This window comes from Polyodon spathula, chromosome 21 (assembly GCF_017654505.1).
Source record: "Polyodon spathula isolate WHYD16114869_AA chromosome 21, ASM1765450v1, whole genome shotgun sequence".
Taxonomy (NCBI): Eukaryota; Metazoa; Chordata; class Actinopteri; order Acipenseriformes; family Polyodontidae; genus Polyodon; species Polyodon spathula.
This window is the reverse complement of record NC_054554.1, coordinates 16,553,164-16,581,155: the sequence shown is the minus strand read 5'-3', so window position 1 is coordinate 16,581,155 and position 27,992 is coordinate 16,553,164. Positions and strand designations below refer to the sequence as shown.

General features: G+C 40.2%; 2 protein-coding genes across 3 annotated transcripts in view; both read left to right on the top strand.

Annotated features, from left to right (window-relative positions):
• The window catches only part of LOC121296711 (chloride channel protein 1-like), a 29,662-nt gene extending 27,701 nt beyond the window's left edge, over positions 1-1,961 (top strand). Inside the window, 2 exon segments of the mRNA XM_041222479.1 lie at positions 145-318; positions 1,951-1,961. Of these exon segments, the coding sequence (XP_041078413.1) occupies positions 145-318; positions 1,951-1,961 (185 nt within the window).
• An 11,884-nt stretch (positions 1,962-13,845) lies between these two features.
• The window catches only part of LOC121296155 (protein FAM131B-like), a 71,632-nt gene continuing 57,485 nt past the window's right edge, over positions 13,846-27,992 (top strand). For both annotated transcript variants that reach the window (XM_041221410.1, XM_041221409.1), the window contains exon 1: positions 13,846-13,980. Coding sequence is in view for 1 of the 2 variants with exons in the window: in XM_041221409.1 (XP_041077343.1) it covers positions 13,953-13,980 (28 nt within the window). In the remaining variant the exon portion in view is untranslated. The remainder of the gene's footprint in view (positions 13,981-27,992) is intronic.

Genomic DNA, 27,992 nt, shown 5'->3' with positions numbered 1-27,992 from the left:
CTACAATGTGCAGGTACAATGATATAACTCCTACTAACTTCTCCCCTCTGCTCTTTCATCTCACCATTCCTCTCTTCTGTATTTTCTATTCTCCCCTCCCCTCTCTCTTCTTCCCTCTCCCATCTCCCGTCCTCCCCCCTCTAGGAGCTGCATTTGGTCATCTTGTTGTTGAGATCATGGCCACTCTCTTTCCCAATGGGATTCTCTTCGATGGGATTGTATACCGGATTCTCCCTGGAGGTTACGCAGTCATTGGTCAGTCACCCTGTTCTTCTGCATTAACCTCTTACGCCCCCCTGTTCCGCGGGAGGAACATCGGTACTGCAATTACACATTATATTTCAAAAATCATCCATAATATTATTACAAAAGCAAAACAGCAAAAAAACCTGACTCAATATCAAAAATGTTGTTTTCCTACCATCAAACAGCGAAGGAATTTTTCGAATTTGCCATTTCACCTCTGAGATATTCCCTTCGCAATGTATCTAGTACAAAAACAACTCTGATCGACTAGCTGTGCGTTTTGCTGCTCTGGTCTCACGCGTATCTGTTGATGGTGAAATCTCCCTGATCACATTGTAGGAGAGGTCACAAGCTGTCCATTCATACCTTGACTTTGTTTGTAGCCTAATCCATTGAAGAGTAATCGATGTGCGTACGTAAACAAGACACACATTTGCAAGCGAGTGTTATGCACATAGGATCAAGGTTTCTTACCATTTTCTGATCATTTTTCAATTTGTAAAATTTATAAAATCGAACGAAATGGCAAGCAGTGTTCCAAAGCATCCCAAAAGAAGTCGATTCAGTCTTTTTGAAGTTTTGGAGGCGATGGATAATACTGAAAGTGACAGCGAAAATTACTTTCTGGGTTGGAGAGCGTTGATTCAGCGCATTTGAAGATGGATTGGAGCCTCTTCAGGATTTGTAAGTATAGTGGAAGCACACTATTATTATTATTATTATTATTATTATTATTATTATTATTATTATTTGTAATTTTGCACATATGCATTTTATGTAAATGGTATAGACAATGCAACCATTTGACTCTATTTTTATTAACCTTTCAAGATAAGCTGTCTGTCTGCTCCAACAATCACTCACTCAGTTCCTTTGTTTGCCACATGTCAATCAAAGTAAAGATGAAAGGAACTGAGGTATTTTCAGTCTGGCAGCCTGATTTAGAGCAGCAAAGGTGTCTGCAATCTTATTATTATTATTATTATTATTATTATTATTATTATTATTATTTTATTTTATTATTATTATTATTATTATTATTATTGTAGACATTTAGCAGATGCCTTTATCCAATAATCAACATATGTTCACCTGTCAGCAGTGCTTGAATGAGTGTAACCACTTTATTTTGAAAAAAAAAAAAAAAACTCATTATTTTGTTTCTTCACATTTACATACTTTCAAGCAAGTGAGTAACGAAAATACAGTCAGGTACTGAAAATTCTGAGCTACAAAAAAATCTCAGTAGCAGCATTCTCCAGCACAAACACATAGTTATGTGAGAGCAATGTGCATGACAGTTGTGGCATATGAACTGAGAGTATTTGTCATGCATACTCATCATGGATACATTTCGGGCACCCCAAAGCTCTACACAAAGGCCACCTTTTGATTGAAATATTGGACAAATAAGTAAAAAAGAGGATTACAAAATCTAATTCATGTGGCAATATATAGCATGTGAGGTGCCAGAAGGTAACCTCCCTTTTAGATCTTGCTCAAGAAACTAGTGTATGACTGGCTATAAAGGACTGGTGCATGACTGGCCACTGGCTTATCCAGTGTAGTATACATGTTGAGGAAGCACTGGAAAAAAATCTGGCTCTTTTCATGTGCTACAAGGTGAAAAAATGATGATAGAATATAAACAAATGAAAAGTGTTTCTTTTTTTAAAATGTTTTTTTCTTGTTATCTCCTTCCAGTGTGGTACTGAATAAGACTTATATAAAATCTGAGGTTTTAGTCCTAATGACCAGGGGGTTACCTTGAATTCAAACCATGAACCATGCCTGTGTTGTCTATACTTTGGAAGATAATGTGATTTATTTAAGGTCATAGCCCTCCAGGCGGAAATGCCTGTGGGAGGCTGGGGGTTTAACAGGTTAAGATGACTTCTTCTTCTTCTTCTTCTTCTTCTTCTTCTTCTTCTTCTTCTTCTTCTTCTTCTTCTTCTTCTTCTTCTAGTTAAATATATAGGGTGCATTCCATCTATTATTTTAGATGGTTAGCACCCTCTATCTGTAGTCCTTTGTCTGTATATGTTTTACTTTACTTCTCTGTCATCTTTATTATTTGACTTCACTTCTTTTTCCTGTTTTCTTTATATATTACATCAGTATCTTTTTTCTTTTCAGTCTTCCTTCCTCTTTCCCTTTTCCCAGCAAGCTCTTTATGTTGATCTCATATTCAGTGCTGTGAAAAAGTATTTGCCCCGTCTGATTTTCTGCATGTCATATTGAATTTGGTCAGATCTTTCTGTGGGTTATAGAGGGAGTCTGAGAGAAAAAATGACACTAAAGTTTGGTGCTTCTTTCATTTGTCTGGTGTGCAAGGTAATCAAACATGCAATCTTCAGGTGTGAAAAAGTTATTGCTCCTCTAGTATACTCAACCCAATTAAAGGGATAATTAGGGTCAGCTGTTTGAAAACCTTGGTTACCAATCAGGCCTGATTTGGGCCAGCCCTGCCCAATATCAATCTGACTAACTTTGGCCCTTACCATTAGAGTGAAGTTGTCAGCACTCAGGTTCTAGAGGAACATCATGCCACGATCAAAAGAAATTCCTGAAGACCTCTGGAAAAAAGTTGTTGATGCCTATCGGTCTGAAAAGGGTTACAAAGCCATTTCTAAGGCTCTGGGGCTCCGCCGAACCACAGTCAGAGCCATATTGTCCAAATGGAGAAAGTTTGGGACAGTAGTGACTCTTCCATGTAGTGGCCGTCCTGCCAAAATCTCACCAAGAGCAAGGCGTAAAATCGTCCAGAAAGTCACAAAGAACCCTAGAACAACATCCAGGGATCTTCAGGCCTCTCTCGGCTCGGCTAAGGTCAGTGTTCATTACTCCACTATCAGAAAGACACTGGGAAAAAATGGGATTCACGGCAGAGTAGCAAAGCGGAAACCACTGCTCACTAAGAAGAATGTGAATCCTCGTCTCAAGTTTGCCAAAAAGCACCTGGATGATCCTCAAGAGTTCTGGAACAATTATCTATGGACAGATGAGTCAAAAGTGGAACTTTCTGGCTAACATGGGCCCTGTTATGAATGGCAAAAAACAAACACTGCATTTTGCAGTAAGAATCTCATACCAATGGTCAAGCATGGTGGTGGTAGTGTCATGATTTGGGGATGCTTTGCTTCATCAGGACCTGGACAACTTGCCGTTATTGAAGGAACCATGAATTCTGCTCTGTATCAGAGAATTCTACAGGAGATTGTCAGGCCATCCATCTGTGAGCTGAAGCTGAAGCGCAGCTGGGTCATGCAGCAAGACAAGAAATTTAAAGTTTTGGAATGGCCTAGTCAAACCAGACATAAACTGAACTGAGATATTGTAGCAGGACCTGAAACTAGCAGTTTATGCCCGGAATCCCACAAATGTCACTGAGTTGAAGCAGTTCTGCATGAAGGAGTGGGCCAAAATTCCTCCACAGCGCTATGAGAGACTGATCAATAACTACAGGAAGCGTTTGGTTGCAGTTATTGCTGCTAAAGGTGGCGTAACCAGTTATTTAGTGTAAGGGGGCGATTACTTTTTCACACGGGGGCATTGGGTGTTGCATAACTTTCTTTAATAAATAAATGAAATAACATAACATTTTGATACTTATTTGTTCACTCAGGGTCCCTTTTATTTAATATTAGATTTTGGTTGAAGATTTGATAACATTCAGTGTCAAAAATATGCAAAAATGAAGAAAATCAGATGGGGGCAAACACTCTTTCAAGGTACTGTACCTCCATTTCCTGCATTAAGACTCTGTGCTGAATCAGTTGTGGTTGTGCAGGTTGAATCGATGACAGTAACCAGCTTCAAGTGTCAGTTTGCAGTCACGCAGCTGTTCTGGGTTCTACTGTTCCAGCACTGAGGCCTCATTGGTTAACTTCTATTACCTCCCCCTCCACCTTCTCCTCTCCCCTGCCCTTTCACCTCTCCTGAAGTTAACATGTGCAATTTCACGGGGCGGAGCTATGGCCCCTGATAGTGATTATTGACAGAGTTAGTAAACATATACACATGGAGAGAGGGGTTCTGCTTCTTCAAGGCCCAACATTTACTTGATCGATAGACACGATAAACAGGAGGGGGGCCACCGTCTTTGAGGTGACCCGACATACAAGAGGGGCACCGTCTCTGAGGTTACCCGACATACAAAGAGGCTCGCAAACCGGAAAGAAAAACATGAATTAGTGTTGTTAACACAAAAGAGGTTCCGGCTCTTCCCGACCCGACATATACAGTAGGGGGGTTCCGTCACTGAGGAGACCCGACAAACAGGAGGGGGGCCACCGTCTTTGAGGTGACCCGACATATGAAGAGGCTTGCGAACCGGAAAGAAAAGATAAAGTTAGCATTTGTTAAAACATATAATGCGTGGTGTTCCGCCTCTTCAAAGCCCAACATAATAGAAGGGGGGTTCCGTCACTGAGGAGACCCGACAAACAGGAGAGGGGCCATCGTCTTTGAGGAGACCTGACAAACACGAGGGATGCCATCGCTTGGGGACCCTCACATAGAGGCATCAGACCTGAAAGAAGAATCCCAAAAGAAACATACATGCAGATGGAAGGGTTTGGCCGGGGGTCCCCTCTGACTCATGGAGAACCCTCCTCTATGAGGTAAATGAAGAGGAGCTTAAGAAAGGGTTAGAGAAAGTGGAATCACTAACCCTCCAAAAGATGGACCCCCGGCTCCCCGCTGACGCAACGTGAAGAAGAAAAAGACAACCGCCAATGCATAAGAAGAAAAGAGGAAACATCTAGACGAAAGAAAACAAATACTTAACGTGACAAAGGGGTTAGTAGACTGTACCCTAATGACTATGTGAAGACCCTCTGCACTGTGGAAAGAAAAACCTTTCTTTTAATTTTATTTCTTAGGGGGAAATCTTTGGTGGCTCAGGCAGAAAGGTCATCCCCACTCCGGACATACTAGCAATAGATTGATGTGCAGAGGATATTTCAGATGATGAAGAACGAATATAAGTTTCAACTGCTGATGAAATCCAGCGCCCCATATTTTTAATTAAATGCTGGTTAATGTTGGCTTTTGCAGCTGATGTAGCTGCCCCTATTCTAAATGAATGAGGAGTGTAGAATTGCAAAGGAAGACCTGCTCTGGACACCATGGTGGAAAGGTGTGTTGAAAACCAATGCCTTGATACAATGGACTGGCTTGAATTGATAAACAAAGGGTCGGAGGATGAAATGGCCTTGCGTTCTGCAATGTACTTCAACATGGAAGTGAAGGGACACAGAGGATAGTTGATCTTAGAAATCTGAATACATTGTCCTTGCCGCAGTTGATCTGTTTTTGAAATGCAAAGAAATAAGATGAAATGAGAATCTGGGATGAGCTTGAGTTCACTGCAGCGGATACCGAGGGTAGGAAAGCTGGCAATAGAAGGAAATGTATATTCAGAACATCTCAAAAACCCGAAAAATGCAGATAGACATGTGACTTCCATAGTTAAATCATCAAATGGAGAAAAACAGCCATGGCACAGAATTGAAATCAAGTTACTGAGAAAGTCTATAGAAATAGGCAGGCGAGCAGAAGAATGAGCCGGAGAGCACTTGGAAATTCCTCGTAAAAGGAGACGAACCGCTGGAATTGATAATAGAGTTGGGGAATTGATGGACATCAAGCGAAATTGATGCTGAATTCCTGACAAATATAGTCTGATTGTAGCTGGTGCCAGATGTAGAGAGTTCTTTTCATGCACTATGAACGCCATGATCCAGTCCTGGTTGAATGGAGTAGGATTAATCCTGCTTTGTAAACAAAAAGTTACATAACATGCCCAACCTGTAGAGTACGAGGATCTGTATCCTACAGTACAAGCAGATTTGTCTTCCTCCTGAAAATCTAATACTGCGCCCGTATTTGTCTTTCCTTGTGGATTGATCGAGGGGAGATGAAGAATGTATAGGATTAGGTATTGAAGACCTGTATGAATTAGCGGAAAAACCGGGTGCCGAAAAAGTTGATGCAATTGCAGCTTTAGGGCAGAGGGATGTTGAGTGAGCTGTTGAAGTGCAGACCCCACATGCGTTAGCTCTTAGACCACCAAAAATTCTGTTAAATACATCTGGATCAGGTTGTGCTAAATTGATGATGTGATTATCAGCTGCTCATATCGCTGCTGCTTTTGCAGAGAATGCTTTATGATACTCAAAAAACATAGTCCCTCCGTATCTGACAGATAAGAACATAAGAAAGTTTACAAACGAGAGGAGGCCATTCGGCCCATCTTGCTCGTTTGGTTGTTAGTAGCTTATTGATCCCAAAATCTCATCAAGCAGCTTCTTGAAGGATCCCAGGGTGTCAGCTTCAACAACATTACTGGGGAGTTGATTCCAGACCCTCACAAATTCTCTGTGTAAAAAAGTGTCTCCTATTTTCTGTTCTGAATGCCCCTTTCTCTAAACTCCATTTGTGACCCCTGGTCCTTGTTTCTTTTTTCAGGCTGAAAAAGTCCCTTGGGTCGACACTGTCAATACCTTTTAGAATTTTGAATGCTTGAATTAGGTCGCCACGTAGTCTTCTTTGTTCAAGACTGAACAGATTCAATTCTTTTAGCCTGTCTGCATATGACATGCCTTTTAAGCCCGGAATAATTCTGGTCGCTCTTCTTTGCACTCTTTCTAGAGCACCAATATCTTTTTTATAGCGAGGTGACCAGAACTGCACACAATATTCAAGATGAGGTCTTACAAGTGCATTGTACAGTTTTAACATTACTTCCCTTGATTTAAATTCAACACTTTTCACAATGTATCCGAGCATCTTGTTAGCCTTTTTTATAGCTTCCCCACATTGCCTAGATGAAGACATTTCTGAGTCAACAAAAACTCCTAGGTCTTTTTCATAGATTCCTTCTCCAATTTCAATATCTCCCATATGATATTTATAATGTACATTTTTATTTCCTGCGTGCAGTACCTTACACTTTTCTCTATTAAATGTCATTTGCCATGTGTCTGCCCAGTTCTGAATCTTGTCTAGATCATTTTGAATGACCTTTGCTGCTGCAACAGTGTTTGCCACTCCTCCTACTTTTGTGTCGTCTGCAAATTTAACAAGTTTGCTTACTATACCAGAATCTAAATCATTAATGTAGATTAGGAATAGCAGAGGACCTAATACTGATCCCTGTGGTACACCGCTGGTTACCACACTCCATTCTGAGGTTTTTCCTCTAATCAGTACTTTCTGTTTTCTACATGTTAACCACTCCCTAATCCATGTACATGTGTTTCCTTGAATTCCAACTGCGTTCAGTTTGAGAATTAATCTTTTGTGCGGGACTTTGTCAAAAGCTTTCTGGAAATCTAAATAAACCATGTCATATGCTTTGCAATTATCCATTATCGATGTTGCATCCTCAAAAAAATCAAGCAAGTTAGTTAGGCACGATCTCCCTTTCCTAAAACCATGTTGACTGTCTCCCAGTACCCTGTTACCATATAGGTAATTTTCCATTTTGGATCTTATTATAGTTTCCATAAGTTTGCATATAATAGAAGTCAGGCTTACTGGTCTGTAGTTACCTGGTTCAGTTTTGTTTCCCTTTTTGTGGATCGGTATTACGTTTGCAATTTTCCAGTCTGTCGGTACCACCCCTGTGTCAAGAGACTGCTGCATGATCTTGGTTAGCGGTTTGTAAATTACTTCTTTCATTTCTTTGAGTACTATTGGGAGGATCTCATCCGGCCCAGGGGATTTGTTTATTTTAAGAGCTCCTAGTCCCTTTAACACTTCTGCCTCAGTTATGCTAAAGTTATTTAAAACTGGATAGGAACTGGATGACATGTGGGGCATGTTGTCAGTATCTTCCTTTGTAAAAACTTGTGAAAAGTAATCATTTAACATATTTGCTATTTTTTTTTTCTTCCTCTACGATTTTGCCATTTGTATCTCTTAAACATTTAATCTCCTCTTTGAATGTTCTCTTGCTGTTGTAATATTGGAAAAACATTTTGGAATTGGTTTTAGCTCCCTTAGCAATGTTTATTTCTATTTCTCTCTTGGCCTTTCTAACTTACTTTTTGACTTGCGTTTGCAGTTCTGTGTACTCTTTCTGCGTACTTTCTTTTTGGTCCTTTTTTAATGCCCTGTAAAATGCCTTTTTTCGATGAATATTTTTTATAATTGATCTATTAAACCATTTTGGCAATTTAGTTTTACATTTAGATTTGTCTACTTTAGGGATGTAATTGTTTTGCGCCTCTAGTACTACATTTTTGAAGAACAACCATCCTTCTTCTGTGGATGTTTTCTCTATTTTACTCCAATCTACTTCTGTTAGTCTCTGTTTCATACCTTCATAGTTTGCTTTTCTAAAATTGTAAACCTTAGCTTTAGTCATTACTTCTGGGGATTTAAAAAACACTTCAAATGAGACCATGTTGTGGTCTGAGTTTGCCAGTGGTTCTCTGTCCTCTGTTTTAGTTATTCTGTCTTCGTTATTTGAAAAGACTAAATCAAGGCATGCCTCCCCTCTAGTCAGCTGACAAACTTTGTTATTGTATGAGACAATGTCAGCTTCCACCCTCTGCTTGTGTATGCTTCTCCCACCCTACTCTCCCTTCCTGAACCCCATAGAAGATTTTTGACTGCCTGGTGCTGGAAAGTGTCTGACTCCAATCCCCATGAGCAAGCAACACTTCTCTAGGCCATGGAGGAGGCATGTCAAGACATCACCTCAGATGCATGTCAAGGGTTCTCCACAATTTTGATGAGAACGTGTGGCCTGTCAGAAATCAGACAGTGGATGTTGAATACCTGGAAAAATCCCTTTTTTTTTGTTAAAGTTTGTTTTCTGTTGTAATTATAGAAAACTGTGTTTTCAGTGATGTCTGGGTCATCTGGGGCTAAGTCTACTGAAAAAGAAACATGTACACTTCTAGGTAACATGTACGGTCGCATTACACAATTTCCAATAAAGTAAGAAGAGTAAACAAGCAGAAATGGTATGAGAAAAAAGTTATAAAAAGAGTTAAACATTTTGATGTTTATATTTTGAATTTATTGCACCTTTGTGAAATGGTTGATAATGAGAGCTTTTTATTTGATGACATATGTATTATTTTGAAGCGAATATTTGATTTTGAAACATATATTTTGTAATTTCAAAGCATTATTGCATTTTGAAGAAAAGATTTTTTAAGTTTTGCAAACCACAAGGCCTTTTTGATTAGTTTGTTAACTGTTTTGGTAACGTAGGATATTGTTAAGCGATCAATAAAAACTGTAACATTTACTCAATAAAGTGCTGTTTTTGAACATGGCTGTGGGGATCTCTGAATTAGAAGTTTAACAAAGCTGCTAGTGGGATGTCACTCTTCTCCAACCTGCTCGTTGAAATATTAAAATGAAATACGCTTTTCTTATTACATCCCGCAGTTTATTTCATCCAATAAAGTGGAGCTTTTTAGACCAATTTCTCGAGCAGTTAGGGGAACTGTCCGAATTAATTTGTTAGTAATTCACGGAACAGGTGCAAGGGCTGGAATAAGCTAGAAGTCGCCTCGACTGACAAGGAATCCCTACTCTTAGGGAGATTGGCAGTGCCAGACCTCCCTGACAGAGCTCTGTGGGGTGACAGGAATTCTGAAAGAAAAATTGAAATGAACTTGCAAAGAGGCCAGAGAGGAACACTGGCACAGGTGAAGCGAGTTGTCAGTAAAGGATATTAAGTTTTCCCCTGGCTCAGGGAGCATGTACAGTATGTAGCCCCCAGCAGGAACAATTGATCAGCCTCCAAGATAGGGGAGCATGTATGCTGCCCCTTTGGCTCTTGAAGAACCTTCCTTTCTGAGGTCGAGCGTGGGAAGAGATGTCACTTGCCCCCAGAGGGACACCGTTGCCGAGGTGGTGCCACTGCTGTATAATATATAAAAGCACAGTGATTGAAACTCTGTTGCACCGTTTGAATCATTATGGGTCTCCAGTCTCTCCTCTCAGTTTTGTACAGATTGTGTTTCTCTGCCTCCTACCTCCTCACAAGCTGTCTGTTTTTGTACCTGCAAACTCACATGCAAATAATGAGGTGAGAAAATGGGGGACAGAGAAAAATAACAGCACTGCCAGCATCACAGCATAGGCACTGTCAGTGTGTGAGTCTGTGCCTGCGGGGAGAAAACGTCCCCACAAAGATTAAAAAAACAACATTGTGGGGACATCCCTACTTTGTAAAACACCTTTTTAAGAACTAAATATAACTAAAAAAACTAAAAGTGCCAAAATATTTAGTTTGTTGTTGACTTTCACCCTGTGTGGAGTTTTATCAAGTTTAGTCAAGCCTTTTTCTAGACTGGAGTTTGAAATAGTAAATAAAAATATAGAGAGAGTCAATGAGAAGTCCCCACAAGTATAGGAATACAAACGTGTGTGTGAGTGTGTGCCTGTGGGAATACATTGTTTCAGTGTTTGTGTGTGGGGGCTCATTATTGCTGTATATGGGGGTCAAAAAAGTGCATAAGTTACAAAACAAAGAAAAGAAAGAATACAATACAATACAAAGTCAGAGCTATCCATATCAAAAGAAAGAATGGCATTCCAATTTAATCAGATTTAAGCAGATATAAAGCTGGTTGAAAACCTAGTCCTGTGTTCATCTGAATTCAATATGAGAGCTGTGTGTCAATACAACATCTCAACCCAGCAGTCATTAATCAGGGTTTAAGTAATGGAGTCTCCTCAGCCCACAGTCCTGCCCTCTACATTGTATTACTGGAGATGGTCATTTTGGGAAACAAATAGTATGTCTGTTAGTAAGTTTTAATGTATTGATTCCAGTATTCCAAATATAGCTTAAACATTAACGTTTGAATGCGAGTTTGAGTTATAAACAGAAATCAAACAATGACAAGTTACCTAATATTCTGGGAGAAGCAGTCATGTACGTCGATGTTCTGTTATCAGGAGAGGATACTCAGGTAAGCTTTCTCACTCTCACGTTCAAGTGCATGTCTTATATAATTTACCTAACTGTGTGTCTGTGAAGCTGAACTTTGTGAACTATGCTTACACTCTGCTTTCCTAACAATAGAACATCCACCTCTTCTACACAAGATAAAATTGACCCCGCTTTATCAATTCCTTGTTTGTCTGTCTCCTGAGCTGGTTGAATAGGAAAACATCCTCCCACAGCCACAGTGCTCTCCAGCGTGCTCACAGTATTTGTTTAACCTCCACTGACAGTCAGACAAGCAGACAGAAAGACAAACAAACAGGATTATGATATATAAGAACTATTGCTAACAAGAGCCTTAACAAATTTCATTAGAATTAGACAAACGGTTTTTATATATATGAAAAATAAAGTGTGGCTCTCCATCAACACTATTATATATAATATATACAAGTTTACCACAGGAGTTTCCCCCAATGCCTTTCTAATGGTTATACTGTGCACTTACAATAATTTACCATGGTTTGCCACATTTTTTTATTATGCTTTACCACACCTCTCTGTCCATTCTTTACTGTGATTTCGCTGTGCTTTATTACACTTTGCAATGCTTTTACTATGGGACACTTTTATAAGGGTTATTTTACCATGGTTTGTTTTTAAATATGCTTTCCATATCTCTCTGTGCTTTACAATGCATACCTATGCTTTACCATGCTTTCACTGTGTTGAACTACACTTAAAGGAATCATCTCTCCCTATCTCTTTCCTCTCTCCTATGTTTCTCTCGCAGTCTTTTTTAGTCCTTTTCAGTCCTTCTCTTTTTCCTCCCTCTCTCTTCATGCCTCCCTCTCCCTCTCCCTATTTGTCATCAACAGAATGTTAACTTGTGCTTCACAGCATCTGAGCTTATTAGTATTGCAGAGTGACTCTACTTTCCTTTCCCTCTCTCTCTCTCTCTCTCTCTCTCTCTCTCTCTCTCTCTCTCTCTCTGTGTGTGTCACACACACAGCTTTTGAGATGACTGGGTATATTTCTTTTTACCAACAGTATTTCACGGCTCTCTTTTTCTTTGTTTCACGTGCTAATTGGGATCACTGAAGACAATGTAGCAGCTTTGCTCAATCTTATAATTTCTCTCTGTCTCTCTCTCTCACTATCTCTCTCTGGGACCACATCTATAAAAAAACAAGTAGGTTGTAAACACGGGACAGAGGGTGGGGGAGTGATAGAGGGAAGGGAGAGAGAGAGATGTAATATACCAACTATCATTACAAATAAGCATTTTGGAAGGAAAGAGGGAGAGAGGGAGAAGTAGAAAGATACTGACACACACACACACACACAGAAAAGAAAGGGAGGGGGTGTCCTTTGTGTCATTCAGTGTGGGTGAGGAGGAGGGAGGGAAGGAGGAAGTGATAATTTCCATCCAATACTGAAACTCAATGTAAAGGGATACCATACTGTACAAGTACTGCTGGTTGCAATACACAACACTGGGGGCTAATTTATTCTTTGCCTATCTATCTATTTTCTACTGAGAAAAGAAGAAGAGTGACACACTGCTTTAGAAATTACACCCTATGACAGCCATATTGGCACAGATCTCAATAGGATTCTCAATACACGTTTCAGCCACAATGGCACCAGTTTCTAATCTATGAAATCTATTTTAAATAAAGGGGATGGAAAGAATGAGGGAAAGAAAGAAAAAGATACAAAAGATAACTGCCTGGTTGTTTTGTTTCTTTTTCTTTTCACCTTCTCTCTGTTGCTGGCTCTCCCTCTCCCTCTCCTCCTCTCCCTCTCCTCCTCCCCCTCTCCCCTCCTCCTTTTTATTTTCTTCAAGAAAGGGAGAGAGGAGAGAGAAGGCACCCTGCATAGCTTTAATATTTAAAGGAATTAACAGAAAAATTGAAAAATAAAGCGGAAGGAGGTGAGAGAGTAAAGGAGAGAGAGCAAGAGAGAGAAAGATTCATATCATACTAACGGATCAGAGACATATTTAAAAGAACAGAGAGAGGGAGATATTATGCTCACCCATACACAAGCAGATTGAGGGACAGAGAGAGAGAGAGAGAGAGAGAGCTGAGTGGGAGGGAGAAAGAGAGGGTTAGATAAGGGAAAAGGGCTGTTTATATATTTTATTGATGGGACAGACAGATAGATAGATAGATAGATAGATAGATAGATAGATAGATAGATAGATAGATAGATAGATAGATAGAAGAAGAAGGACGAGGGAGAACTTGTATTACTGCCGGATAAACAAATGGACAGACAGACACACAGACACACACGCGCAAAGTGACAGACACTAAAATCAATAGAAGGAGGGAGAGTGAGAGGGCTATTTTCATCAATGACGGAGACGCATACAGACAGACAGACAGATTAGGGCTGTTTTTATTACTGACTGAGGCTCAGATAGACTGACAGACAAACAGTAGACAGGCATACTAAAACCAAAACACAGACAGTCAAGACCCAGAGAGAGAAAGAGAGACAGATAGAGATAGAGAGAAGGGGTGTGTGTGCTTGGCTCGTTTTCCACGTTTCATGGCGTGCAAGGGAGCTCGGGAGAAGGTGGAGGGAAGATGAAGGGACTCCACCCCCACCCCCCCACCCCCCCACCCCCACCCCCCCTTCCCAACCCCCACCTGGAGCACAGGAGAAGACAAGAAGAAAAGAATGTCAGGCCTGGGTTTAGGAATATTATCACTGACCAATTGGATATTACCTGGCTGCTAAGAAAGGACAGGATCACACTCACCTCAACACAACCATGGGTTGCATAGGATCCCGGACTATCTGTGAGTACAGGAGGCCGGAGACAGAGAAATCTGCCTTTCTATGTGAGTGTGTGTGTGTGTGTGTGTGTGTGTGTGTGTGCGCCACAGCTGTGAAACTAGTGTGTGCATATTTCATCTGTGCATATAGTGTATACATATTTCAATGTGTTTTATCTATCTATCTATCTATCTATCTAGCTGTCTAGCTAGCTATCTAACTCTTTCTCTCTGTATGCCTATCTGTATGTTTATGTATACAGAATACATATTTATCAATCTGTGTGTCTATCTAGCTATCTGTGTGTCTATATATGGAGCTGAGTTTTGTTGATGTATCTCAATGTCTCTATCCATCCATCTGCTTCTGTCTGTGAATCTGAATACAGTATACATATTATCTATTTATCTATCTTTGTGTCTATCTATCTGTCAGTGTGTCTACATATTGATCTGTTTTGTGTTTTTGTATCTGTGAGGGTTTGTGTCTATGTATAAATCTCACACCTACCCTGTCTGTCCATCTCTTTGGCTGTCTGTCTATCTGTACGTGTCTGTGTCTAAATGTGTGATGGGCCAGATGACCACACTACACACCTCCCTTGTTGTCCATCTGCGTAGCTTTATTTACATGTGTCCAGATCTATCTGTCTGACCACAGTATCTATCTGGTTTGACCATCTACATGTGTATGTGGTTAAGTGCTATCTGTGTGTGTGTGTAAGATGTATTCATGATGTTTCTTTATGTCTGTGTGTACTGTACATCTAACCATGTGTCTACAGTATCTACAATAACTACCTGTGCTTTTATGCCTATTTGTAAATGAACATTGTTTATCTATCTATCTATCTATCTATCTATCTATCTATCTATCTATCTATCTATCTATTTAGGCATATTTTGATCTGCAACTTGTTTTCTGTCTAATGTTTTGATTTACTGGGGATGCAGAGGAGAGAGAGAGAGAGAGAGAGAGAGAGAGAGAGAGAGAGAGAGAGAGAGAGAGAGAGAGAGAGAGAGAGAGAGAGAGAGAGAACTGAAGGAACAGGAAATTTAATAGGGAGTATCGGGAAGGCTTTTGAAATCTTGTACGGAATGGAATGGAAGGGAAAGGCACACAGTGTTAGTCTAATTGGAAAAGCGTTGAGCAGCACTGAATATGAAGAAGAACTGGGCTCAGTAGAAATGAAGTGGTGTTTATGTTTGTTATTTGTATGACATGACTTTGTGGCCCTTCTTTAGAGCAGAACATTGACAGGATGGGTTCTGATGAGGAATAGAGAAGGCAGATTGAGGAAGTCCTGGCTGTTTTTGTTATCTATCCCATTGTCTGTCTGAGGGGACTGTGAAGGTCATTTTCCCAATATTTTGGAACTAACGGTTGTAATTTTCTTGCTACACTTTTAAAAGCTTAATATAAAAACAGTTATTATGTTATGAACTGTATAATCTAACATAAATTGGCACGGTTCTTCCTGACTTCCCTCTTTGGCATAACAAGTTGAACACCTGTTGGATCTATCTGAAAGCATGGCTTGCAACTGAGATTACATTTATTTTTCAGGGGTTCCAAAATATTAATAAATCCCTTGCAATATTTGGCTGGGGTTCTTCATTGGACTACCTGTTAATTATGCAAAAGGTTCCACCACTTTTAGTTTATCGGTTGATTCTGACCAGTTGCGATTGAGTCATGTGGAGATGCTCAATCAACAATAGAAAAGCATTGTGGGTTCCCGGTGTCTTCCCTGGTAAAGGCACGTTTGTGTGGTGTGTAGGGTGAGTCATACAGTCAGGGGAGCGCAGGTTTGCGTCCTGGCTGTGCGGAGCTGACCGTCTTCACTGTGGATTCTAGAGGGAGTATCACATTGGCTCTGGTGCTCCCGCAGGTTAGGGAGGCAAAACCGGTCAGGTTCCCAGTGAGCTCAGAGTGGACACCTGCAGGGCTGGCCTTTGTCCTACAGATTTCCGTATCTCACTGACACCCGCTCTCGATTTAGGTCTAGAAGAAGAAGCTGGCTTGGTTGTGTGACCTTCAGTACTCCTGAGTAGCGGTGTGGGGAATTGCTGCAGTGAGGGGAAAAATAATTTGACATTTTAAATTGGAGAGAAAATCAGGGGTAAAATAATTGGGCAAAATAACTGAGCCAAAAATAAATACATTACACTGAAATGTGACTGATTTATCACAACATTTTGCCAGCCTTGAAAAATAAAGGTTTAAAAGAAGCAAGCCTAGTTACATATCATGGCTTTACATCCTATGTGCTTAAATCATGTGCCCGAAACATCTAGCTGTGGTGGAGGTGGGTAGAACAGTCACAAATTTTAAGAGTCTCTTAGAAGACTAAAGTAAACCTTTCTCTAAATGAGTATGTCATGTGTAGGGTGTTTCTCCCTGTTACAAGAGATGTCATCTCAGGCAGTTTCTGTCTACTCAAACTGTACAGAACAATTTCTGTTCTAAGAGACACACTGCACACCACATTATTCTTGTAAATCACAAAAATGAAGATCAGACTCATGAACTGTTGTTAAACAGAATGGACTGTACTTTCAAAGCGTTTCCTCCATTCTTTAATTAACTCCTTGTCACAAAGAAGGCTGTAGTGGGTGACAGAGGCTGTAGGCTGTACTCAGACCAGAAACAGGAACCAGGAAATAAACAACAGAGAGTGGAGTTGGGTGGAGCTGACAGAAAATAAAAGGTTGTAAAGACAAACAAAAGTACATAGCACTTTCGCCAAAATAAATAGACAAACAAAACGACCTACACAGACAAACACTGTGAGCTGATATTTTAACTATTACTTTGATTATTACCTCCATCTCCAATCCCATTCTCCACTCACTGAACACACAACCCCGAGTGAGTGAAAACATGCTGCTTTAATGCAGCTGTACCGAGACTCGATTGCTAATCAATCATTCAATTGGACTCCCGGTACAACTGCACGTGAATTAATAAAGTGCAATTCCCGGTGCTCACATATTATTACATTTTACTTGCACTTGAAATGCTGTGCATGCCTCGTGCCTAAATACAAATATACATTTTAAACACTCGTGTTACACAGACCCATTTATATCCCATGTACCAATGACTATACACCAACATTAACACACAACATACAATACAAAATGCACACAGGGGCGGGGCACTTTGCCACACTCCTGTATTTTGAGATTAAAAAATCCTGTTAACATTACAAAATGGAAAAAATAAAACACACATTGAGAGTGCTTAAGAGATCTTGAAATACACAACTTAGTTGTTTAGTTGTGGTTAATTAAAGACTGGAGTACAATGTTGTTGATTTTAAACTTTAAATTGTGTCACTTGTTCTCTGCACGAAATGACCTCACACAAGATTAGAAATCAAATATCAGAAATCAACCACAACCGAGTGGTGCATCTGATGAAGACGCTCCGCATGGAGTGCAGGTTGCACCCTATAGCCTGGAGGTCGCCGGTTTAAGTCGGCTATTCTATTGCCAACCGTAGACGGGAGCTCCCGGGGGGGGCGCACAACCAGAACTGTGTTGTCCTCCGACGCTGTAGCTCTGAGATGGCTGCATGGTAAGTCTGCAGTGTGAAAAGAAATGGCCGACTTATGGCACACGCTTTGGAGAACAGTGAATGTTCATCTTCACCACTCCTGAGTCAGTGCGGGGGTGGCAGCAGTGAGCTGAACAATAATTGGATATGCAAAATTGCGAGAAAATAATAAAATAATTGGCAATTACTAAATTAAAAAAAAGAAATAGAAATAAAAAAGAAATCAACCAATCACAGTGCAGTATTTGCCACAATCCCAGCACTTCTTACCCTGTGTACAGAAGTCACACCGTGCACAGAACACCACACCTAATTCAAATGTTCAAAAAGCAACACAAAAAACCCCACCCGGTACCTTTTTGTAAAATGGAGTTTCACTCTTTCTTTATATTTTGAAGAACTTCTCACAACATTGTCCAAAGAGAGAATATCACCAAAATATCACACTGCAACCTACAATAAGAGGCACCCTAGACACAACGTGTTAACTGATACAAGACTGTGACAAATTGCCTGCCCCTGTGTGTATTTTTTGTTATATGTTGCTTGTGGTGTGTTAAATGTTGGTGTATAGGCATTGGTACAGAGGATATAAATGGGTCTGTGTTTCATGTGTGTTTAAAAATGTATAATTGTATTTAGGCACAGGGTTGTACATTAATTCACATGCTGGGATTCAAGTGAATAATTAATTGGTAATTGAATCCCAGCACAACAGTATATATAGATGCACGTTTTACTCACTCGGGTTTGTTGGGTGTTCGGTGAGTAGGGAACGGGAGAGAGAGGAGGAGAACCAAGTTGGAGTTTGATATTAATTGCTATTACGTGCTGGTGGGACCAGCACGATACTTGTTTATTTAAACTCACCATGTTTGTTAGTGTGTCTATCTGCTCACTGTTTGTTAAGTGTTAGTCCATTTTTATTTGTCTATTTATTTTGGCATAAAGTGCCGTGTCCTGTCTTCTGTTTGTTTCAACCTTTTCTTTTCAATAAACCGGTGCAAGCAAACGTCTTCATCATTTCACCTCATCTGTCCTGTCTCTTTGTATTCTTTTACTGGTTCTGACGTCACCACTCAGCCGTCTTTGTGACAAAGACCTACTGGAATTTTGACAAATCCTTAACTCTGATTGGTTGATTTCTGTAATGTTTGTTATACAGTAACTCTGATTTGTTGATTTCTGTAATGCTTGTTATACAGTGAATTGACTAGTACCTTAAGAACATAAGAACATAAGAAAGTCTACAAACGAGAGGAGGCCATTCGGCCCATCTTGCTCGTTTGGTTGTTAGTAGCTTATTGATCCCAAAATCTCATCAAGCAGCTTCTTGAAGGATCCCAGGGTGTCAGCTTCAACAACACTACTGGGGAGTTGATTCCAGACCCTCACAATTCTCTGTGTAAAAAAGTGTCTCCTATTTTCTGTTCTGAATGCCCCTTTTTCTAAACTCCATTTGTGACCCCTGGTCCTTGTTTCTTTTTTCAGGCTGAAAAAGTCCCTTGGGTCGACACTGTCAATACCTTTTAGAATTTTGAATGCTTGAATTAGGTCGCCACGTAGTCTTCTTTGTTCAAGACTGAACAGATTCAATTCTTTTAGCCTGTCTGCATATGACATGCCTTTTAAGCCCGGAATAATTCTGGTCGCTCTTCTTTGCACTCTTTCTAGAGCAGCAATATCTTTTTTATAGCGAGGTGACCAGAACTGAACACAATATTCAAGATGAGGTCTTACTAGTGCATTGTACAGTTTTAACATTACTTCCCTTGATTTAAATTCAACACTTTTCACAATGTATCCGAGCATCTTGTTAGCCTTTTTTATAGCTTCCCCACATTGTCTAGATGAAGACATTTCTGAGTCAACAAAAACTCCTAGGTCTTTTTCATAGATTCCTTCTCCAATTTCAATATCTCCCATATGATATTTATAATGTACATTTTTATTTCCTGCGTGCAGTACCTTACACTTTTCTCTATTAAATGTCATTTGCCATGTGTCTGCCCAGTTCTGAATCTTGTCTAGATCATTTTGAATGACCTTTGCTGCTGCAACAGTGTTTGCCACTCCTCCTACTTTTGTGTCGTCTGCAAATTTAACAAGTTTGCTTACTATACCAGAATCTAAATCATTAATGTAGATTAGGAATAGCAGAGGACCTAATACTGATCCCTGTGGTACACCGCTGGTTACCACACTCCATTCTGAGGTTTTTCCTCTAATCAGTACTTTCTGTTTTCTACCTTACCAGAAGTAAAGTAAACACCATCCATGTCAATCACATGATCTACGCTAGCATTGTTTTCTTGATAATACCCAACGTGAATGCTGGGTTTATTGATCTCTCCTGCATGTTGGGAATAATCAACATGCTAACAGGAGAGAATCTGAAAAGGAATTCATCCATTTTCATGAACACAGCTACGAGGATCACGTGTGAAACTGGAACAGAGCTCTTAATGGAACTTTTAAAGGCAGACACTGAACAGGCCATGCCAATCCGCTCCCTCGCTCAGGGATTTCTCTTTCCAGGCTTATTTAAGGGATATTATTATAGAAACCAGCAGATGAGAAACCCAGAATTCAGGACCCTTGGTGTTGACTGTTCTGCAGGCTGATACAATGCACCGGTACTAATCTGTTTTCACATCATTATTCCAGCCCACACTTACACAGCCATAAATCATGTCGACATTATGTTTACACCCCCACACGTATAGACTCACGATCCTATGAATTATTCAAGCACACGCACACACTCTCACACACAGACACACAAAGACAAGAACACACTCAGACACACAGACACACAACAGAGGTGGCAATAGGACACCTAACACGTAGCAGTTTCACCCATTCCAGGTTTTCCTACAAGCTTGATTAGCCCCAGTGTACAAGTAATTAGCTCAGGTGTGCCTTATTAAACTCATAGTATAATCAGAAATGTATCAAACTGCTATGTACTGGGAGCTTGTGGCAAAGTGGTTTGCAGTGCGCAGGTGTAGAGGTGATGTGATTATGAAACAGCAGACAGACAACAAAATTCATGATCCAAACATAATGTTTATTTATAATGCTGGTCTGGCGACCGCAAGGAAGAATGTATTGCACTATTTCAAAACAAAGAGTTACAGTCCTGAAGAATGAACACACAGTAGAACACAAATAAAGACACAAAAACAATCATAAGTCCAGAGTGAGTGCTAAAGTGCAAGTGGTGAAAATACAATTCATTTGTGTACAGTTGTGATGTGTTGAACATAAGAACATAAGAAAGTTTACAAACGAGAGGAAGCCATTCGGCCCATCTTGCTCATTTGGTTGTTAGTAGCTTATTGATCCCAGAATCTCATCAAGCAGCTTCTTGAAGGATCCCAGGGTGTCAGCTTCAATAACATTACTGGGGAGTTGATTCCAGACCCTCACGATTCTCTATGTAAAAATGTGCATCCTATTTTCTGTTCTGAATGCCCCTTTGTCTAATCTCCATTTGTGACCCCTGGTCCTTGTTTATTTTTTCAGGTCAAAAAAGTCCTTGGTCAACATTGTCAATACCCTTTAGAATTTAGAATGCTTGAATTAGGTCGCCACGTAGTCTTCTTTGTTCAAGACTGAATGATTCAATTATTTTATCAATAATTCTGGTCGCTCTTCTTTGCACTCTTTCTAGAGCAGCAATATCCTTTTTGTAGCTAGGTGACCAGAACTGAGCACAATATTCAAGATGAGGTCTTACTAATGCATTGTACGGTTTTAACAGTACTTCCCTTGATTTAAATTCAATATTTCACAATGTATCCAAGCATCTTGTTAGCCTTTTTTATAGCTTCCCCACATTGTCTAGATGAAGACATTTCTGAGTCAACAAAAACTGGTCTGAAAAGGTCTTTTCCATAGATTCCTTCTTTAATTTCAGTATCTCCCATATGATATTTATAATGTACATTTTTATTTCCTGCGTGCAGTACCTTACACTTTTCTCTATTAAATGTAATTTCCCATGTGTCTGCCCAGTTCTGAATCTTGTCTAGATCATTTTGAATGACCTTTGCTGCTGCAACAGTGTTTGCCACTCCTCCTACTTTTGTGTCATCTGCAAATTTAACAAGTTTGCTTACTATACCAGAATCTAAATCATTAATGTAGATTAGGAATAGCAGAGGACCTAATACTGATCCCTGTGGTACACCACTGGTTACCACACACCATTCTGAGGTTTCTCCTCTAATCAGTACTTTCTGTTTTCTACATGTTAACCACTCCCTAATCCATGTACATGTGTTTCCTTGAATCCCAACTGCGTTCAGTTTGAGAATTAATCTTTTGTGCGGGACTTTGTCAAAAGCTTTAAGGAAATCTAAATAAACCATGTCATATGCTTTGCAATTATCCATTATCGATGTTACTGGTCTGTAGTTACCTGGTTCAGTTTTGTTTCCCTTTTTGTGGATCGGTATTACGTTTGCAATTTTCCAGTCTGTTGGTACCACCCCTGTGTCAAGAGACTGCTGCATGATCTTGGTTAGCGGTTTGTAAATTACTTCTTTCATTTCTTTGAGTACTACTGGGAGCATCTCATCCGGCCCAGGGGATTTGTTTATTTTAAGAGCTCCTAGTCCCTTTAACACTTCTGCCTCAGTTATGCTAAAGTTATTTAAAACTGGATAGGAACTGGATGACATGTGGGGCATGTTGTCAGTATCTTCCTTTGTAAAACCTTGTGAAAAATAATCATTTAATGTATTTGCTATTTTTTTTTTCTTCATCTACGATTTTTTATCGATGTTGCATCCTCAAAAAAATCAAGCAGGTTAGTTAGACGCTATCTCCTTTTCCTAAAACCATGTTTACTGTCTCCCAGGACACTGTTACCATATAGGTAATTTTCCATTTTGGATCCTATTATAGTTTCCATAAGTTTGCATATAATGGAAGTCAGGCTTACTGGTCTGTAGTTATCTGGTTCAGTTTTGTTTCCCTTTTTTTGTGGATCGGTATTACGTTTGCAATTTTCCAGTCTGTCGGTAATCATAAAAGGAATCATTTAATATATTTGCTATTTTTTTTTCTTCATCTATGATTTTTCCATTTGTATCTCTTAGACATTTAACCTCCTCTTTGAATGTTCTCTTGCTGTTGTAATATTGGAAAAACATTTTGGAATTGGTTTTAGCCCCCTTAACAATGTTCATTTCTATTTCTCTCTTGGCCTTTCTAACTTCCTTTTTGACTTGCGTTTGTAGTTTCATGTACTCTTAGTGTGTACTTTGTTGTTGGTCCCTTTTTTTCACTGAATTTTTTTTTTCTTTCATTGCTCTATTAAACCATTTTGTCAATCTAGTTTTACATTTAGATTTGTCTACTTTAGGGATGTAATTGTTTTGCGCTTAGAGTACTACATTTTTGAAGAACAGCCATCCTTTTTCTGTGGATGTTTTTTCTATTTTACTCCAATCTACTTCTGTTAGTCCCTGTTTTATACCTTCATAGTTTGCTTTTCTAAAATTGTAAACCTTAGCTTTAGTCATTACTTTGGGGGTTTTAAAAAGCACTTCAAATGAGACCATCTTGTGGTCTGAGTTTGCTAGTGGTTCTCTGACCTCTGTTTTAGTTATTTTGTCTTCGTTATTTGAAAAGATTAATTCAAGGCATGCCTCCCCTCTAATCAATGCCTTGACAAAATGTGTTAAGAAGCACTCATTTGTCATTTCCACTATTTCAATTTTGTCCATCGTGTTCCCCACCGGGTTTTCCCATTTTATATGGGGGAAGTTGAAATCCTCCATTAGTATGGCTTCTCCTTTGCTAATGCATTTCTAATGTCATTGTATAACAGATGATTTTGCTCACTGTCTGAATCTGGCGGTCTATAGCATGCTCCTATTATTATGCCCTTTGAATTTTTGTCCATTATTATGACCCATATTGATTCGGTTTTATTTTCTTTGTCCAGGTTTAACACCTGAGCTTCAAGACAGTTTCTTATGTATAATGCTACCTACTCAACCGCTTCTGTCCCGCCGATCTTTCCTATACAGTGTATACCCACAAATATTATATTCTTCCCCATCACCGTCAAACAACCAAGTTTCTGTAACACCTATCACATCATAATTACTTGTTAGTGCAGTAGCTTCAAGTTCTAAAATTTTGTTTCTGATACTTCTAGCGTTTAGATAAATACATTTAATGGTTGTCTTATCTGAGTTGTTGTTCTTGTTTTGATGCGGTCTCCCTTCTGCTTTGCTGTTGATTTCTCCCCCCCCTTCCTTTCTAGTTTAAATGCTTCTGAACCTGCTCGAGGATCTTTTCTCCAAGTAGATTGGTTCCCTTTTTATTTAAGTGCAGTCCATCCCATCTATACAGATAGTCCTCGTTGTAGAATGTGTCCAATGATAAAGATAGGTGAAGCTTTCCTGTGTGCACCACGTCTTTAGCCATGCGTTTAGATTAATTATTTCCAGCTGTCCATATGGTCCTTTGCGGTGTCGGTAGTATCCCAGAAAATACCACAGTTTTGGTCTTGTCTTTTAATTTCCTTCCTAGCTCTCTAAATTTGTTTTGCAGGGATTTTGGTCTGTCTCTTCCAATGTTGTTTGTACCGATGTGGACGACTACTGCCGGGTCGTCTCCTGTTCGTTCTAGGAGCCTGTCCACGTTCTCAGTGATGTGCTTGACCGAGGCAGCACACTGTTGTAGTAAGGGGGTCCAAACTGCGAATTGAACTTGCTGTGTTTCTCAATATGGAGTCCCCAACAATCATGACCTCCCTTCTTTTTGCTGTATGGTCACCACTGTCAATAGGGTCCTGGATGTTGTTCCTTTTATTCTCTTGTTGTTGGTTCTGCTCATCAAAATTCTGAAGTGACTCAAATCTGTTGCTTGTTTTGATTTCTGGTGGTTGTGTTTGAGGAAGTTTCTTTTTTTCCCTGCTTCTGCCTACCTGAACCCAGCTGTTCTGACCTTCTATCTCCCTGGTGGCTTTCATTCTGTTAGGGGTGATGCAGACTTCCATGAATTGTGGGTGTGCCAGTTCCTCAAGATCCTGTTACTGTCTCACTTCTTCCAGCTCCATTTCTAGCATACTTACTAGTTTATGCAAATCCTGGATCGCGCGGCACTTTACTCACACTTGGTTTAACTCCGCTAGGTTTTCTCGGATTTCCCACATCAAGCAGGTGTCACAGATTACTGGCTTGAAGACCACGTTGAGTTTTTTTTTTTTTTTTTTTAAGTTTATTTTCTTCTGCAGCCGTCAATCTGCTTTCAAACTGCTTCTAAACTGCTCTGTACTTTTCCACGCCTGTACTTCTCCCACTCGCTGTCGCTGGGAAGACTGCCTCGTTTAACTGCGTTGTTCTGCTGTGCTGTTGGCTCCTCCCCTCACCCGTGTCTCAGAACGGCGCTGAATTTGAATCAGCCGCTCCGAGTTTCAGCTTGTTTGTTATCAGAAAAACACACGCAGCTGTTTGACTTTGAGCTGCTGCTGTGTTTCCCCAATGTCCTCTGTTTTCTGATTAAAGCAATTCAAGATGCAGTTTCTCCTTACTGCTTCTAAACTGCTCTGTACTTTTCCACGCCTGTACTTCTCCCACTTGCTGTCGCTTCTACTCGCTGTCGCTGGGAAGACTCTTATAGTATGGCCAGTCCCGGTCCAGAATTACTGGGTGTGGTAGCCTTTCCACCACCCCTACTACCAGGTGACATTTGATCAGACCCACCCATAAATTTAATTTTAGTACGGAGTGCATCAATGTTTCTCCATAGATATAGGAGATAGCCACCTGACCTTGTGGCTGAATTAAAATCTACTCACACCCTGTGTTGACTAGTGCATGAGTTTTCAGTTTCCCTATAACCACATCAACAAAGCAAGTCAATTTCCTCATCGCTTACCCGCTTCTGATGCAAAATAACATGTTGCCACGTCACACCCCATTGCTGATGGGCATGACCTGGTGAGGTGTCCTGGCTGTTGGCACCTGAAACAAATAGGAGGGACAGAGGGAGTTAAAGTTAAGTATCTGTCCCATTTCTGATAAGGCAGCAAATCTACCCCAGCTGGGGGCCAACCTTACAAACAAGATTCATTCTTTCTCTGTCACAGAGCCTTATTTTCATCCTTGCACACCAACACAGATACACACACAAGCACTCAGACACACACTCTCATACACTCACAATTTTCATGGTCTGCTCAACTTGGTCTGGAACTGGTTTAGATTCTCTCTAAAACACACAAGTGATAAAAAAATGCATGTCCAGGTTTATACAGTGCTGTCCCACAAGCACTGACCTGTGAACTGCATTATCAGGCAGCTTTACATAACCTTTAAGAGATACTTCATACCACCTACACTATGTGAGTATTTCACATAACAGCTCACATGTGTGATCTGTCAAGAAAATCTTTCCACAAAACCAGTTTTGGAGGGGACCAGTTGCACAGAACAAACACATTGACATTCTTCAAACCACTTCTGCAGTGCTGGATTTTAGGAGTCTTTTCAGAGGCAGCACTCAGCTCTTACCATTCTTCGTCAGCCCGTGCCGAAGTAATCCGACAGTCTTTTTGGTTTTTTGCACTGTGTTAACCCGAGACTAGGGTTACCACAGTTTCATGTATACTGCGACAGTTTGGGACAGTTCAGGCTTTTCAACTCACATCGCAATTCATTCTCGTATGTTTTACCTGTCTCAGGTACTTTTCACAGCAGGACTACGCTTAGTAGAAAGCATTGGGGTGCAAACTTAAAGTTATTTCCCTAAACTAACCAAGGGAGCTATCTCACAGCAACACTTTTATACAGGTGGCCTCATTCCTGCCCAACTTTAATTCAAAATAAACTAAACAAAACACATATATATAATAATAATAATAATAATAATAATAATAACAATAATAATAATAATAATAATAATAATAATAATAATAATAATAATAATAATAATAATACCCATATGTAAGGACCTTAGACTGATGATTATGATCTAAGCTGAAACAACATTAGGTAATCCTTTATAACCCACATATTAAAATATTAAACAGGTAAATGGTTTGGAGTCTCCTTAAATCTTTACCTTCTCAAATTAGAGTCCGGACCAGACTGTAGTGTCAGAACAACTATCAATAACAGCAATATTGTACTTTAGCACTGTACTGGTAATATATCTGCCAGTGGTCATAAGCCAGCAAGGATCCACCAAGCTGGTGTCCCCAATTAAAAACATTCCATTAGGGTGTAAAAATGTTAATGTTAAGCACATCCTGTCTTTTTACTGCTGAATAACCCGGGGCAGGTGATTGATGTCGCTTGGAGTTTCAGTGTGGAGGGTACAGGCTATGTTGTATTTGTTAGATCAGACACAATGCGATGCTTTAACTGTGGGGAACAGGGACACCGAAGGAGAGTCTGCCAGAGAAAAAATAGAAATGAGGAACGGCAGGAGCAGGGTACTGATGACAGGGAGGAGGATGTTCAGGGTGAGCGGGGGGATGAGTCGGTTCCCCCATCACAGTGGCAGCCGAGTCTGCAGAGACCAGGGAGCTGCCAAATCAAATGGAGCCGCCGATACCACAGCCGAGGCTGAAGAGATTCGGCCGCGGTCCTTCACAAAGCGAAGTTACTGAAATGAGTCATTTGTCAAGGTAACTAAAAAAAAAAAAAAAAAAAGTTAAAAAATAAGAAACCTGCAGATCTGCCTAACAGTGAACAGGGACGGAGCAGAGCCGTGAGTCTTTGCTGGAGGGGAGCCTGTAGTCTCAGACAGAGGTGTCTGTCCCTCCTGATATGGAGGGAAAGGGGAGCAACACAGTGACGGGCTCCAAACCCGGCACTGTGCAGCGCTCTTGTCTCTCTGAACCCCAGTAAGCGGAGACAGAGGCAGAAGCAGCGATGACAGCTGTGGCTGTGCTGGGAGGAGAAGAGGAGATCGGGGTGGTGGAGGTGGAGAGAGCCACGGAGGAATGAACAGCCATGGATGGGGGAGCAGACAGCGAGGACGGAGCAGAGGAAATGGAGGGGGAACTCTCTGACTCCTCGTTTATCTCTGACATCCTCGATAGCCAACCCGTTTACAGTGGGAAAAAAGTTTATACCCTGGATGAATTTAAACAGTTCATGAAGAATATAAACGAAAAAGAGGGGTTGAAATTGAAAACTTCTTCCCAGATCTGAGATTGTTCCTCCACTCAGCACACATCGTCACACGAAAGACAAAATTAGAGGAATTTGACCAGCAAAAAAGGTACCGTCTTAAAAAATATGTACAAATAATTAAGAAAAAGATTGCTAATGTTACCAAATAATAATATTTTTGAAATGGATACTTCTTTTAAGAATTTTTTTATTGTTGCTTGTTTTACTCTGTCAGTTTTATTATTTTTAGCCGCTATGGAAATGTGTTTTTATTTCTTTTAACGTGAATGGCTGCAGACAGTCTTTTAAAAGAGCGCAGATGTGTGAGT